The sequence below is a fragment of the Melozone crissalis genome, unplaced genomic scaffold (genome assembly GCF_028551555.1).
Source record: "Melozone crissalis strain CALT ecotype California unplaced genomic scaffold, PUWL_Pcris_2 ptg000005l_1, whole genome shotgun sequence".
NCBI classification, from domain to species: domain Eukaryota; kingdom Metazoa; phylum Chordata; class Aves; order Passeriformes; family Passerellidae; genus Melozone; species Melozone crissalis.
In genome coordinates, this window is record NW_026535783.1 from 58198835 (window position 1) to 58214538 (window position 15704).

Sequence of the window (15704 nt, forward strand, 5' to 3'; positions counted from 1 at the left end):
CTAGGCAATCATCTTCCATGTGCATTTGACTGGTCAGCAGAAGGAAGAGTTTGCAGCTAGAAGTGTGCAGCTGCTGGGAGCTTGAAGGCTGGAACGTGACCCTGGAACATGTTCAAATCACGCTGATTCCTTTTTCCCATCAGCCTCTAAAAGGCAAATAATATTCCTCATCAGACAGCAATCTTCTACCCCAAAAACATGCAAAATGAATAGGAGATTCCACGTCTTTCACAAAAAACTGGCTTCTATTTGAATTTCTCTCACAAGTCATAATCTAGTATTTTATCATTTCCTCAGGGATTGCCTTGCCCTTGGCAGAGCTTGGAATGGTGTAGGATATGTTTTTCTGTCAATTAGATAGTGTGAAGAAGCACTATGGGAAACATTCCCATGCACAGATGTGAGGAAGCTTTGCTCATGTTCAGTGACCTGGCTGAAGGTGATAATTATCACTCTGGTCTGGAAACCAGTATAATCCTAATAATTTGGTGCTATGCCTGGGCTAGTAAGACTTGCTTCTCAGTCTTGGGAAAATAGGGTCATGTATTGAAACATTACTAGTAATCCTTTAAGAAGCTGATGATTAGCAGCAGCTGAACAAATGGTTTTCTGTAAGGTGATGAGTGTTTTGTACTGTAACAAAGCTTACATAGGATTTAGTTAGCTAATAACTAGAAACAAATGGTCTCCCTCTTTATTTCCAAAGGAAATAATATATGTAGAAGAATAACTCAACAAGTACATTGCTGTAAGATCAGTCTGATGTATATGTGAATTCTCTAGTTTCATAAAGTACTTAATTAGTTTTGCCAGTCATTTTCCTGTAATAAACGTATGGTTATTTTTGTGCAGTGGAAAACACTTGTATATATTATATACCTTAAAAAGATAGCCAGAATTTTCAGAACTGAACTTTGAAGTTTAGGTTTAAATCCATACTTAAGTGTATGTAGTGTAGTTAAGTGTGGATTTAGGACCCTAGCTTCAACATTCTTTCCTTAAAACCTCTGATTAAATTCCTTTGTATTACATCTGCAGTTGGGTAGACTGATGTCTGACTGCAAGATTTTATTCATGACAAGACATTTAACATATGGCTTTCTAGGCTTTCTGTGTGTCAGTGTCCCAAGGGTCTTATTAGGAATAGTTGAATGTAAGAAAGTAGAAGGGATTTCTTGTTTGTTTTAATAACAAGTGTATACTTATGCATCAGGAATAACACGCTACATCTATTGGCATATCTCATTCATGGTGCCCTTTTTGTATGTTGAGAGATAAACAATACATGTCTAGGTCCACTTTGAGTATTGAAGCTTTCTGATCTGATTAGAACCAGGTCTGAAGTCTCCATCCAAGTAGTAGGAAGTAAAAATAAAAATGTACAAGTGATAGTTGTAAACATAAGAAAGTAATGCATATAAAAGTAACAGTAATACATGAAATAGAAATCTTATTATGAGGCTTTTATTTAATCTGGTTTTGTATGTAAGTGCTGGCCAAAATAAAATCTTGTTTTTCCTCAGGTGAGAGACCTCTCTATTGCATACTTCCTGGTTGGACTAACATACCTGTATGTTGGAGTGATAATTTTTGCATCTTTTCCTTCTCCACCATTATCCAAAGAATGTATTGAACAGGTGAGATATGTTACTGTAGTATATATTTCAAGGAATCACAAGATGGTTTTTTTGGGGGACCGAAGTGGGTAATGTGGTCCAACCTCCCTACTCAAGCAGGGCTGTCCCAGAGGATATGGCACAGGATTGCATCCAGATGGTTCTGGAATATCTTCAGCGAGGGAGACTCCAGAACCTCTGTGCGCAATCTGTTCTAATGCACAGTCACTCACACTGTGAAGAAGTTCTTCCTCGTCTTCAGTTGGAACTTCTTGTGCATCAGTTTCTGCCCCTTGCCTCTTGTCCTATTGCTTGGCACCACCAAGAAGAGCCAGATCCATCCTCTTGGCACCCTCCTTTCAGATGCCTGTATACATTGATGAGGTGCAACAGGAATAGGCCCAGCTCCCTCATCCTTTCCTTGTGAGAGAGATGCTCCAGTCCCTTGATCATCTTTGTAGCCCTGAGCTAGAGGCTCCACTCCAGGAGCTCCATGTCTGTTGCACTGAGAAGCCCAGAACTGGACACAGCACTCAAGATGTGCCTCACCAGGGCTGAGTAGAGCGGCAGGATCACCCACCTCGACCTGCTGGCAGTGCTCTTCCTAATGCATGCCAAGATACCCTACTTGTCCATAACCTTTTAATAAATACGCAATAAAAACACCCCAGCTACTGCTTCTTGCTTCATGATTCACCCTGGCAGGAGCATCTGTGTAGACTGTGGTCAGTTGGTGGGACACCTTGTGGGCACTACCACGAACAGATGAGTAATGCTTGTGTTATCTCATTTATATTCACAAATGGTTCCCAATATTTCAGTGAAAAACAAACATATAATAAATACTCTGTGAAAGTGATGAAGGACCAAAATGAAAAAGTGAACAATTGAGCTTTTCATTTCTTTAGCTTCTTTAATCCTGAGAAGTGTGTGCAGTGACTCTTTGGGATTCCAGAAGAAATAGAATGTGAAAGCAAGTTTGTTTAGACAGGAGTCCTCACTGCAATTACGTTTGAAGTCTGACCTCTGGAGTCTGACACTGGTGAGCCTTGCCAGCAGAGTTCTTCTGATAATAGCACCACATGAAATACTCTATGAAGGCCAAAAACTCTTTATCTGCTTCTAGGCAAAGCTGATTTCCACGCCCTAAATTGCTTCAGAGATAGCAGTTATCAGTGGGGGATCCATGTTATGCCAGGTGTTCTATAGCTCTGGCATAATATTTAGCAATAAGGTGGCATTTAAAGGCTTCCTCTGACTGTGGATTAGTTAGAACTGGTATCACTGTTAAACAAATTATTTTTTTAACCACCTGAAATAATTTCACAGGATGAAATCCACATTTAAGTAACATGTAATGAGTGATTTCCTTCTCATTTATTTTCTTAGCTCTCTCAGGTACTTATGAAGCTGTTTGTATATTTCTATGATGTTTAAGTCTTATAATACTTTTTCAGATGTTCCCACTAGTAGTGTATGATCCCTTACTCATTTGTATGTAATGCAGTTTTACTCACTAAGTAACTGTTTTTAATAAGTAGTTATGGTATGATAGATAAAAGGAGCATATGAATCCATCTGCCTAAAAGGTCAGGTGGCCTTTCCACAGCCTGCATTGTTTGAAGATGTTCAGAAGATCAGAAAGCAATTCATTATGTAATACTAGCATTAACACTGACATCAGCTTAGTAACATTCAAAAATTGGTTGTTATTATGTGGCAAGGCAGTTGTAAAAGAGGGAGAGGGTTTTTCATGTTATGGAGTTCATTTAGCAATTGTAGTTGTTTGGGTTTTGTCCCATTCTTTCTGGCACATAGATATTAAAACCCAGCAGATATATGTAAACAAGCCACCATTGATATGTAACATTACTTATATGTTTAGAATTTTCTAGATAACTTTCCCAGTGATGACATCATGTCGTTTGTTGCAAGAATATTCCTGCTGTTCCAAATGATGACTGTATACCCACTGTTGGGCTATCTGGCACGAGTCCAACTGTTAAGACAGTTTTTTGGAAGTCCTTACCCAAGGTAAGGAGTCTGTTTCTTGACAATAGTTTGGCACACTCTGCTTAACTGGCTTTCTGTTGTCAGAAATTTGGCTAGATTTTGGGGATTTTCTTTGTACATTAGGTTCATTTCATAAGCTAGTTTCACAGAGTTTGTAGAGTCAGGGTGAATGGGCACACCTGCAGATCAGAACTATTACCGTTTGCCAGAGCAGAATGGGGGAGGGGGGGTTCTTTTAGTTTAGCTCTTCCTTTTATCAATAAATAGTAATTTTGTCAACACACTCCCTTTGGGTTATGCAATTATATGACAAAAGTTGTACAGGGAAAAAAAATGTTTAGTCCAGGAGCATTTAATCTAGCAATCATTAAACTGTGAAAAATATATACTCCAAATACTAACCTTTCAGCATGCTATCTTTGTTTTGATTGTGCGTGATTAGTAATCATCCATCTGTTTTTTAAACAGAGCTAACAGCTGAGTGAGTTGTTACTTGTGCTATCTGGGCTGCTGCTATGCTTATAAAAATAGCTTTTCACGTGCTAATTTCAGAGATGAGCCACACCCTTGCATTTGTACAGTGTGTGTACTCCAGGGAAGAGCTGATGCAGATTTCAGTTTTAGTTTGGTTTCTTAAATAAAACCTAGGACATTTATATTTGGAGTCCTGGAGTACTGAATTTGTCACACTGAGAAGTTGCCATTAATCTCCAAGTTTCTTATTTTGTATTGTGAATTACTGTTGATGGAGGAAAGGAAAAAAAAAAATCTCAGAAAGGAATGTGTATTTCCTCTGTGGCATCAACAGTTTAGGTCTGCAGAGATGTTGTTCCAAGTTTCAGGTTTCTTCTGAGTCCTGAAATAGGTTCTAGAAACTGAATGCCTAAAATTAGGCAGTGAAATAAATGCCTGCTTTTTTTGACTCAGAATTGTATGCAGTTCAACGTTGGGATTTTTAGGAACTGCTGCAAGTTACTGTTGGAAACAAGGCCATTTATTTAAGTGCTAAAGATGGATTTCACAGCCACTGGGAAATAATCTTGTCCTCTATATTATGTGGATATGCCTTTTCCTATCTCCTCCCTCTAGTTACTCTCTGACCAGAATGGTTTTCATTTCCCTCACGGGCTCTCCTAGAACCTACAGCTTTGTGCCAGTCTCTTCTCAGGTTAATTCCAGCTTGCTGTTTTAAGCCTTCGTGGTATGACGGATTTGATGATGCAGATGATTCTTGTCTCCAGGATGTCCTGTGGGTAGCTTCACTCATTTTTAAATTTACTTTGTTTTAAGACTCCTTGTAGTAAAGTATTTAAAGCTTCTGAGAAGTTAAAAATGGTTTCTAGGAAGCCATATAAGCCTCTCCAACCTATAGTGATAAGGTAGCATATTCTGGCTGATGGGCTCTCTCGCTCTCTGGCATCCCAGGTGTCTCAAACACAGCACAGAAATCACTGAATTAACCTTCAGGCTCTGGCTTCTGTGCATTTACAAGGTCAGCCCTTGTATTTTTGTATGCAGTGAAGAATTGCTGGAGGCTGGTAGCAAGCACAGAACATGTCTGTGGGAGGATAGTAAAGATTTACTGCCTGGTTGTTGAATGTGTCTTCATGACTGGTTCTCACCAGTCACCTAAGATGACGAATCTCCTTTAGTAGCACTTTATGACCTCTCTAGGAAAAACTTCCGTATTTTCGGTTTTCCCCAGAGCTGATTTTGTAGGGATATGTTTTACAAATATGAAGCTTTTGCTTTTATTGACATAGACTGATATCTTACTGGAGAGCCTATTGATTCACTCTGAACAACCTACTTGGAAATATTAATTTCTGTAGCTTTTTGTGTAGGAAAATGAGCACCCTACTAATAGTTGAATATAGTTGGAATCTTTTCTCAAACTCCTCATTAATCAGGGCTGACAGCTCTTGGGCAATAAGAAGATTGATCTGTACAGATTCGTGCTTTACCTCTTAGATTTTTCACCCTTAGATCTAAGGTGAATGTATGGAGGAGAATACCCTGGGTCATATGCCTGGAGAAAATTTTTGTGTGAGTAGTGAGCCCAAAGGATGAAAAAGGAGGCAAAGAGCAGGATCTCTGTTGGCAAGCTATCCTCATTTAACTCTGTGATTCTATGTGCTAAATCACATATCTTTTCATGCATGCATCTTTCTTATATTAAGTTTTCTTTGCAGGTGAGAGAAATGTTGTAAATTTGCCTTCTGACTATAATTTTCCTGCCAAAAAAGTCAGACAACAAAGTCAGAAACCTGTAACAGAAACACCTTCTCCTTCAGTCAAAGTCTCCATTAGAAATTTTCCTATCTTCATTTTTAAGCTGTTGGTTGCTTTACATGGAAGCTCACTGATTTTAAAAGCCAGGCTTCTTCACACCAGCAGTTATTTTCAGGTGTGGGTTCCTGCTGCTGCTGTGGGTGGAGTTAACAGATACCCATTAATAAATGGAGTCCATAGAAATCTGTACGGATGCAACTTAAAGAAAATAGCTTGATCTCACACATGTTTACAGGGCTGCCAGATAGTTTTTATTTCCTGGGTGTGATTGTATTGCTCAGATCAATTTCATTCTCTGGGTTTTACCCCTTTTTCTTTATCTGAAACTGATTATAATAAAGCACCAAGATACTAGTTTCCTGGTTTGGAATTTATAGTCTAGATTTTTTTATCTAATCAAAGGCAAATTCTACCAAAAGTAGCATCATGGTTAATATCCTATTGTTTTCTGGAAAACCATGGATTATAACTGGATGATTATGAGAAACTGCATACTCATCTTCAAAGGAGCTTTTATTGTCTGAAGACTTGATTTTCATCTCTTTTGTGTCATGCTTTTTATTCTGTAGTGCTGTTTTTCTGTTAACAACTCTTTGCTGTGTACCTGTAGTGTATCCTACTAACCCATACTCTTGAGTGATGAAGCAGCTCAGCCTCTCCAAACATAAGTGCTTAGACAATATGTAACTTTTTTTCCTCCAGGTTTCCCAATAGACATAAGCTGAGCAGTGGGACATGGCGTATCTGAAAGGAAATGGGAGTCTTGTCTTCCAACAGTCAGGAGGAGAGCAAAAGCATCCTTGATTCTAAGAAAGAGGATTCTCCTTGCTCTTATATACCTGTGTCAGTGACTTCTGTCTCTGCCTATCTTAAAGACACGTGTAGATGTGCTAGACACAGCAGTCTTCTTACAGGCATCGTCACAGAGAATCATAGAGCGGTTTGGATTGGAAAGGACCTTGAAGTTCATTTGTTCCAACCCCACTGCCATCAGCAGGGACAGCTTTGACTAGACCACGTTGCTCAGACCCCTATCCAAACTGGCCTTGAACACTTCCAGAGGTGGGCCATCCATAGCTTTCCTGGGAAACCTCACCCTTGCAGTAGAGTTTCTTCCATGTATTTAACCTAAATCTCCCTCTTTCAGAGTGTGCCCATTCGTCCTTGCCCTGTCACTCCAGTTCCTGTCAGAGAATCCCTCTCCAGCTTCCCTGTAGGCCCTTTCAGGTACTGGAAGGTGTCTCTGAGGTCCCCACACAATCCTCTCTTGCCCAGGCTGAACAGCCCCAGCTCGCTCAGCCCATCCTCATAGCAGGGGTGCTCCAGCCCTCACCAACCTCCTGGCCCTCCATCTGGACTTGTTCTAACAACTCCTTGTCATCGTGCTGGGAACCCCAGAGCTGGATGCAGTGCTGCAGGTGGGGTCTCAGCAGAGCAGAGCAGAGCAGAGGGGTACAACTCCTCTCTCATCTGCTGGCCAATGCTGCTTTGGATGCAGCCCAGGATTCCCGTGGCTTTCTGGGCTGGGAGCACTCACTGCTGGCTCATGGTGAGTTTTTCATCAGCCACCACCCCCAAGTCCTTCCTCATGGGGCTGCTCTCGATCACTTCTCTGCCCAGCCTGTGGGTGTGCCTGGGATTGCCCAATGCAGGTGCAGGACCTTGCCCTTGGCCTTGCTGAGCTCCCTGAGGTTTGCATGGTCCCACCTCTCAAGCCTGTCCAGGTCCCTTTGGATGGCATCCCTTCCCTCCAGAATGTCCACTGCACCATACACAACTTGATGCTGAGGGTGCACTCAATCCACAAATCCTTCAGCCTTTCTCTACTTTCTACAAAAGATTTAGAAATGAGAGAAGACATCCTAATTCCTTCTTTTATTTTGCAAAATGTATGCTAGTAAACGGATTACAACAGGGAAAGTGATGTACTGGGACAAAACCCAAGGAACTGTTCATTCTCTTTGCTCTCCCTGGTGTTGTTAAGGAAGGCCAAAATTCTGTGTATTGGGTAATTGCTTTCTTTTCTAAAATGAGATATGTTTGTAATGGCGTCATTTAACAGCTGATTTAGGGCCAGATGCATGTGCTTTATCTGCTGTTTCTTGCTTGACTCTGGATCTTCTTATATGTACAGGAAGCCAATTTTTTATTATTGTTACTGGCTCTTTCCTACAGTAATATTTGTGACAGAGATTCCCTTGATTAATTATATGGCGTGCATAAAGTGCTTTAAACATTCATCAGATGATTTTTTAAAACTTTTTAACATCTTTCCTGTTCTGAGAGGTTAAATAAGCTGATAGACAAAAATCACTTAGCTTTCCTCAATGATTGTCATCCCTTTACTCCATGGTAGCCCAGCAGACCTGCCAGTTCTCCCACAGACATATGTCTTCTGATGCAATGAAATACATTTCTTCTGTTTGCATGCATGTTTGCTTGTCTGCTCTTCATCTGACTTCTGCCTAGCTTCTCTTAAAGGTTGTGATTCATTGTCTTTTGACCAATGTCACTTGAGTGAGATTTCCAGGAAGAAAATGCATTTTTAGATACAGAAGCCTCTCAAATATTCTTACTTGGGTGATCCTGATTTTCTTCATTCCTTGCTTTCCAATTTCCCTTATTGTGTGTGTTCATCCTGTGACTCCATGCTGAGTCTCGAACTTCTGAGAGAACTTAAAACTTGAAGGGATTTAAAATCAGTTTCTGTCTTTAAATTTTCCCTGTGCTAGGGTTTGGTTTCACTGTTTTTGACATGATTCTGACTTTGAGGATGCCAAAGTTAATTAGATATATATGGTCACTGCTGTTCAGTGACTTCAGTGGGAGAGAACTTGATGGAGCAAGCCCTTTAATAATCTTCTGGCATACAAGATTGTTTCTCCCCTCTGTCAATCTGAAAGGTTAACCTTGCCAGCAGAGAAAAAAGCAAGACTTAGGAGATAGCTTGCGTTTTCTTCTAATCTTTTTCCCTTCTCCTTTCCATTACCATTTTTGTGGGATTGCAGGATTTTTGCAGGTGAGCAGTGATTCCCTTTGTAGAAAAGAGCTAGAATCTTCAACTGCCCAGCTGAGAGTATGGAGACTGAGGACAGAAGACTTGCTGTGGATGTGCTTCCTTTGTGAATTACAGCCTATTTCAGGCAACCCAACCTGTGCCTCAGAGCAGTAGCCCTAACCAGGCTGCCCAGGCAGACAGTCCAGCCCTGGCATGGGCCACCCGGCTCTGCTGCCATTGACCATGATGACGAAAGTTACACCATTTAGAAAACACCTGTATGTGACCAGGGTGGTTAAGCACAAACAGGCCAAATCTTTTCTAATCTCTAATGTCCTCTAAATACTTTTCATCATATAATTGTAATAATCAATGGTGTGGTTATTTCCCCTGCCTCCAGATGCTGTTTCCTGGCTGTCCTTTTGCAGTGTGTTGTGAGCATTAACTTTACTGTAAGCCAGTGTCAGGCTAAACCTGAACAATTCAGAACTTATTGAAATGTCACAGGCTATAAGAAATACTTGTCCTGTCTGGAACACACCTGCATGGAGCTCTAGAGTCCTAAGAAATGTACTGCCTCAAACAATGTAGCTACTTATAGCCCTAGGTACCAGATTTTACTTAATTCAGAAGGGTAGGGGGTTTTTTGGTAAATGGTAATGCCTTTCTCTACAAAAAGATCAAGACTTTTTCCCCATCCTGGAGATGAGCTGAGCTGAGCTGTGACTATCTGCCTAGGTAAAAGAAAGGATTTCTGGTTAAATACCAGTTGTCCTCTGTCATGGTTACAACTCAGGCTGTTTCAAAAGATAAAGAAAGGAGCAAGGATGTTCCAGGGGAGAAGTGCAGTGTAATCTTTCACATTGAAACAGAGAGGTGCAAAGCCTTTTCAGACCTTCTGATTTTGGTATTGTTCTTGAGGAATCTGATTAATCTTGACAGAGAAAACTGCAAAGCACCACTCCACAAGTACTGAATTGCTTTGGAGACTTCAGCATTTGAGGACCATTGTTTTCAAATGAGCCAGAAGTCATTGTCCCCCCCTCAACCTAATAATCCTTTCCCAGATCAAGAAATCGAAAAATGTTGCATTTCACACCAAAGATACAGACACTCCTATTTGCTTTCAAAATTTAAAAGAATCTAGAAGTAATTTTTTAAAACAACAGCTTTGAACAACAAAATCACGTCTTCAAAGCATGCCAGAATAAAATACTTCAGAGATTTTTCAGGTTTTCTGCTAAAATACTCTGAACTGACACAAATTTGCAGAACATTTTTGAATTAGTCAGCCTGCCCTGATTTTAGTCCCTCTTGCTAAAAAAAACAATCTTAGCAAAAAGAGAATGGAAGAAGTACTGTCATTTTATGTGTCCATAAACTTTCTGCTTCAGTTGTGTGATAGTAAGATCTGTGATCTGCCACGTGTAGGGAGAGAGGAAGTAGTTTTTAATGGCAGACCCTTTTTTGTGGACAGGTCAGTTAACTGGCTTTCCTTAGCAGTATTAGAGAAGGTGTACACATTTGGTCCCTAAGAAGTCTGATTATTGGGATTGTATTTTTTGTTCATGAGGTCTTACCAGATTTGTATCCAGAAAAAACTTAAACAGCTGCTGTAGTCTCACTGCAGTTGTTCATCTCTAATGTACACCTCTTGCACCACTGTTAAAATGTCATGTACAACATTGAAGAATTTTTTTGTCTTTTTAAAATAAATGTTAAAAGATTGAAGGTTAAAAAAAGTCCGTAGCTTAAATTATTCCTTTGTGTTTTAATTACCTTCATTTCCCTGAACTTTAATGAGACTGTTCTATGTCTTTAATCTTTCTTCCTAAATTGGAAACTGGCAGGCAGCCTTTCAGCCATAGCCATGGAAGCTGTCACTTTTTAAAAGTTTGTTAGTTAGATCCTCCATAATACACATACTTTCTACAGTGAAGAAAAAATTAGCCTTGACTTACAGGTTTTGTATATTTTAGGAAATCATTTCCTCCAGAAGAATAAACAAAACCTGTAAGTGTATGCATGTTTCCTCTGTGTAAATTCTTTTTTCCCTTCATAGAAACAGCTGTGTGACCAAAATATCACAGGTTTTTATTCCATTTCCTGACTTTACCTTATGCTAAAATATGCCAACATTTCATATTCCCGAAAGAAAAGTGATACTTTCCTGAGTCTTAGCTCTGTGCTGCACAGTGCTCTGCACTGAATTTGTCTGATGCATTAAAACCTGTTTTTGCAGAATAAAAAATCTCCGATTTTTTCTCATCCCTAATGCAAAAGGAAAGCAACGGGAAATTATTTGTAAAAACAAATTCAGCAAAAAAATTCAGCATAAATTGGGTAGGAGCAAGGAAGTTCATTACAGTTCATATACTATAAGACATCTAGCATTTTAAATGTTTGTCCTCTATCAAAATGCAGTAGAGTTCAAATTTTAATAGTGTTTGTAATGTTTTCCACTTGATGCATCTTTGCCTTTCTTCTGGTTTCCATTAGTTGACTTTGAGCAATTCAGATCGTTCTGCGAACAAGCTAATTCTTTCTTGTGGGAATTAAGTTATACAGTATTGTTTCTTTGGTATTTGAATGTCCATCTGAAATACTTGAGTGCTGAGTACCATGTATGATGTTTTTCGTAAGAATTGCCAAATTCTTAGTCCTTAAGAATTCTTAGTCCTTATTTTCGTAAGAATTGCCTATTCTTAGTCCTTAAGAATATCTTGAGTCAAAATACTAGATATTTAGAAATTGGCATTCTGACTATTCAGTAGATGACATGTTTGCTGTGAAATTAATTAGATTTAATACAGTGAGTCATGCAAATGAAAACACCATTCGTGTACCAGTTAAATATTAGAGTAAATGAAGGACAGTGGTGGTATTTTGTAATAAATATAACAGATGTTAACACTCTTTCCTCACTTTCCTGTAGCCTTTTCCATGTGCTTATCCTGAACCTAGCCATTGTAGGAGCTGGAGTAGCAATGGCAAGATTTTATCCAAATATAGGAGGTATCATAAGGTGAGTGTTGTTTGTTTGCAGTGAGCTTCCCTGTGGTGTTACTGTGTTTGTGTCTTGATGTTGAAAAAGAGCACTAATAATTGTACCTTTGTATTTTGTGAAGCTTATGCCTTCTTAAGTTGTAAATAACGATTTGGCGTGTAAACAATCAGCTAGCAAAGTTCTGACATCTGTTATTCGCCTCTGTGTCTGAGGTGGTTGAGTTTTACTGGAGGTGTACTTTAGGACCTTGTAACTCTACTCATAAAAGAGTATGGTGCCAGAAGAAAAGTTGCTTTGTTACTGTGTTCTTCTCTCAAGTTTCTGTTTTGTATTAAGACCATTGGAACCTGGGTTGAAGGTCCATAATAAAAATCCAAGAAAGCGAGTGGCATCAACGTGTCTCTAAATGATATCTTAAATTTACTATGTTGATGAAAAGGTAGGATTTCTATAATTAGAAAATATTAGAGGAAATAATAAGGAACTCTTACTTTACTATGTTTGACGTCAACATATTTATATGCATTGTCATTTATTCTTGGTTTGCATCTTTCCTAAAGCAACCAGGAGAGGGTGGTGTTTAAAAATACCGAAATCTGCAATTATAAAACCAGAATGACAGGTTTGGGTCTGACCAAAGTAGCAAAATAACTTTCTTTTGCTCAGTGGCTGATCTTTGAGGGTTTTTCCCATTTCCTCTTTTTCTTCTGTCTCTTCTTGTAGTAAATTTTTTTGTATTCCAGTAATAGAGATGGTCAAGTAAATTGTCATCATAGACTCTTAGAATGCTAGAATGGACCTTAAGGTTGAAAGAGACCTTGAAGCTCATCTGGTTCCTGCCATGGGCAAGGAACACCTGCTGCTAGACCAGGTTGCTCAGAGTCCCGTCCTACCCAGCCTTGAACATTTCCAGGGACATGACATCCACAGCTTTCCTAGGCAACCTATTCCAATGTCTCAGCACCCTTTCAGGAGAGAATTTGTTCCCGATGCCTAATTTGGTTAAACATTTTGCAATACATATCTCTCTTTGCTAACTGGTGTTTACCTAATTTGTCTATAATGTGCATAGTAACAAAACACGTTGAACAGTGGATTTCCAGCAGATAAATTGTCCTTTTACAGTCTAACATGCATGCTTGCTAGTTAGACTGATCATTCCTTGGAAAGGAATGTTCAAATATATGAAACAAAATATGTTGTTACTTAAAAACATTTGGCTGCTTAGTAGGTGAAAATAATAAGAACATTTTTGTAAGCAAGGGATGGGTTAGAAAAAGAGTAGTTAAATGTTTCCCTTGCTGTGGTTGATCATGTAACCAGAAGGGCATGTTGTTCCTTTTAGGTCTGAAGAATGATTTGCTAGAAGCTCATTAAATAAATTAAAATAAGAATTGCAGATTCAGGAACATTTCTATATTTAAATACTTTAATATGTGTTCTCAGATGGCTGGGCTGCAAGGAGGTTTGCAGTTCTGACCGTAAAGGATGTGTAACAGAGGATGCACTGTCCAGACTCTTTCTGTTGCATGTTGACAAATTTCCCCAAAGAAAGTAGAAACATCAAGTCTTAAGTAAGGGATTTAGTCCCCAACGGCATCACAGGGTGCGACTGAAAGGACAGAGCCATGTCAGAGTGCAGGTACAAGCAAGCAGGGGGCTGGACAACACAGAGGGTGGTAATTAAGTGCTAGTGAAGGAGGTAGAAGTCAGTAAGGAACAGAAATTGGTGTTTCTGTTAGCGATTGCAGATAGTCAGAATTCATCCAGATTGTTCATTGGTTTGGCGGGGGGAAATGACAACAAGAAATAAGAATAAAGACAAAGCATTCATTCTTTTTTTTCTTTTTTCATCCCCTCTTTCCTCAGATACTCTGGAGCAACATGTGGTCTGGCCTTTGTGTTCGTGTATCCATCACTCATTTACATGATCTCCCTGCACCGTGCTGGGCAGCTGACGTGGCCCGCACTGATTATTCACATCTTTATAATCCTCCTTGGACTGGCTAATCTGATTGCACAATTCCTATTGTGAAAACTCCCCTTTCTTCCGTGGTTGTCACAATTGGTACTGTGATATTTGGCAACAGCCTTGAGCAACACTGTGAGGCATGAGGACTGTCCTCAATGTGGGGATCTTGGGAAAAGCTTCACCTTTGAAACAAATTCAAAACACATCATTCAAGTGCTTTACAGGAAACATGTCTTGCTTCACTGAAATCACATGAAATCTTAAGAGAAGTGAAATGGTTCACATTTGAGTGATACAGTTCTCCTGGTTTTGTTGAAGGTGAATCAAAAATTAACGACATTCAAATATTTTAATATTTTACAGCACATTTCTCCAAACACAAAGCTTCCAGCCTCAAGCTGTGGAAATCTTTCCTCCAAATGAACTGTCCTTACCTTGATTAGCAGACATGCTTTCTCAGTATTGTTCACTGACTCTTTGAAATGCTCTTTTGTTGCAGTTATTTTCCTGATTTTTTTGGAAAATGAAGAATTTATTGTCTTTCTTCTTTTTTTTTTAGGTTAATTTATAGTCACTTGGGTCAAAATGCACTCTTAATTTTGAATACGCTATTAAATTGTTTTGGCAATATTTTTCCTCTAGGAAATTCCAACAATGAGAAACAATAAACTCATGTTTCAGTGTTTTATTCAGAACCAATATGTACACAACTTACTTGTGATCTTACAATACAAAAAAGCCAGGAGGATAAAAAAAATTAGAAGAAGACAATTAAAATCAGTAATTCCAGGCTTGACCTCAGTTCAACTCTGTTACTGGGCTATTATGTACTGTGCAGTTGTCTTGTCAGGAGTTGCATGTGGTTTTTATGGATGCATGGTGTACACAGCATTTGTTCATCACAGGCCTGCCCTTGCAGGGTCTTCCTCTGGTGGTCTCCCACTACTACTACACATTTTGGATGTGAGCAGAGAGACAAAGCCAGCAGTCTTGCAGTCCTCAGAATCATGGATGAAGGGAAAGAATTTAAGTTTTAAATAATTTTAAACAGAAGCTGGGAGAATCTGGGAAGATTTTGTTATGGAGTTGTTTGGGGTTTTTTTAATTCTTGTTTACAAATTAAGAGGGTGTACATGCATAAGCACATAGACACCTTCCTTCATCTACCTGCTGTAACTGTGTGTTTTAATCCAAAACACACAGTAATTAAGTTGCCAGACACTAGTGGAATGTAATTTTTGTGGTTGGAGAGAGAGTAGAAACTCCTCTTTGTGCAGATTTTCAGTGCATTAAAGTAATCAACAAATGTAGAATAATTGAAAGAGAACTCTGAGCAATACGGAATTCCAAAGTAAGTAAAAGAAGAAAAAAGTTGGAGTGGTGCAATATTTGTGAAGTAGGAGTTGGGAAAGATAATTACATTGCAGTGTAAGAGTTCATATTTTCATCAGAAAGACAGTGAAAAACATAACCTAGGTTATTACCATACTTCTCTGGAAAATTATGTGAATTTTTTTAGTGATAATGTAAATCTATTTGTTTTATTTGGGCTCCTCAAACTGTGTAAAGGACACTCACTTTCCTAAATATCCTTTGATATGTATGAAATACAAGATTATATGGGTTTGGAATACTATTGCAGAATACAGTGATTATTTCCGGTTGTTCTTTTGTTGTGAATTTTTCTGTGCCTTTAAATCAGAATTGGAGAAACATCCATCATCTGTTCTGTTTTAGAGAGAACTATCTGCCCCATCCTGGTAACTTTCATTTTGTCCTGTGTAGACTCTTACAAGAGAAGTACTT

General features: G+C 39.0%; 1 protein-coding gene across 4 annotated transcripts in view; it reads left to right on the forward strand.

Annotated features, from left to right (window-relative positions):
• SLC38A9 (solute carrier family 38 member 9) overlaps nucleotides 1-15562 on the forward strand; it is a 45680-nt gene extending 30118 nt beyond the window's left edge. For all 4 annotated transcript variants that reach the window (XM_054283061.1, XM_054283053.1, XM_054283071.1 and 1 more), the window contains 4 exons: nucleotides 1524-1637; nucleotides 3502-3650; nucleotides 11855-11944; nucleotides 13796-15562. In XM_054283061.1, the coding sequence (XP_054139036.1) occupies nucleotides 1524-1637; nucleotides 3502-3650; nucleotides 11855-11944; nucleotides 13796-13961 (519 nt within the window). In that variant the 3' untranslated portion in view covers nucleotides 13962-15562. The remainder of the gene's footprint in view (nucleotides 1-1523; nucleotides 1638-3501; nucleotides 3651-11854; nucleotides 11945-13795) is intronic.
• The last annotated feature ends 142 nt before the right edge of the window (nucleotides 15563-15704 follow it).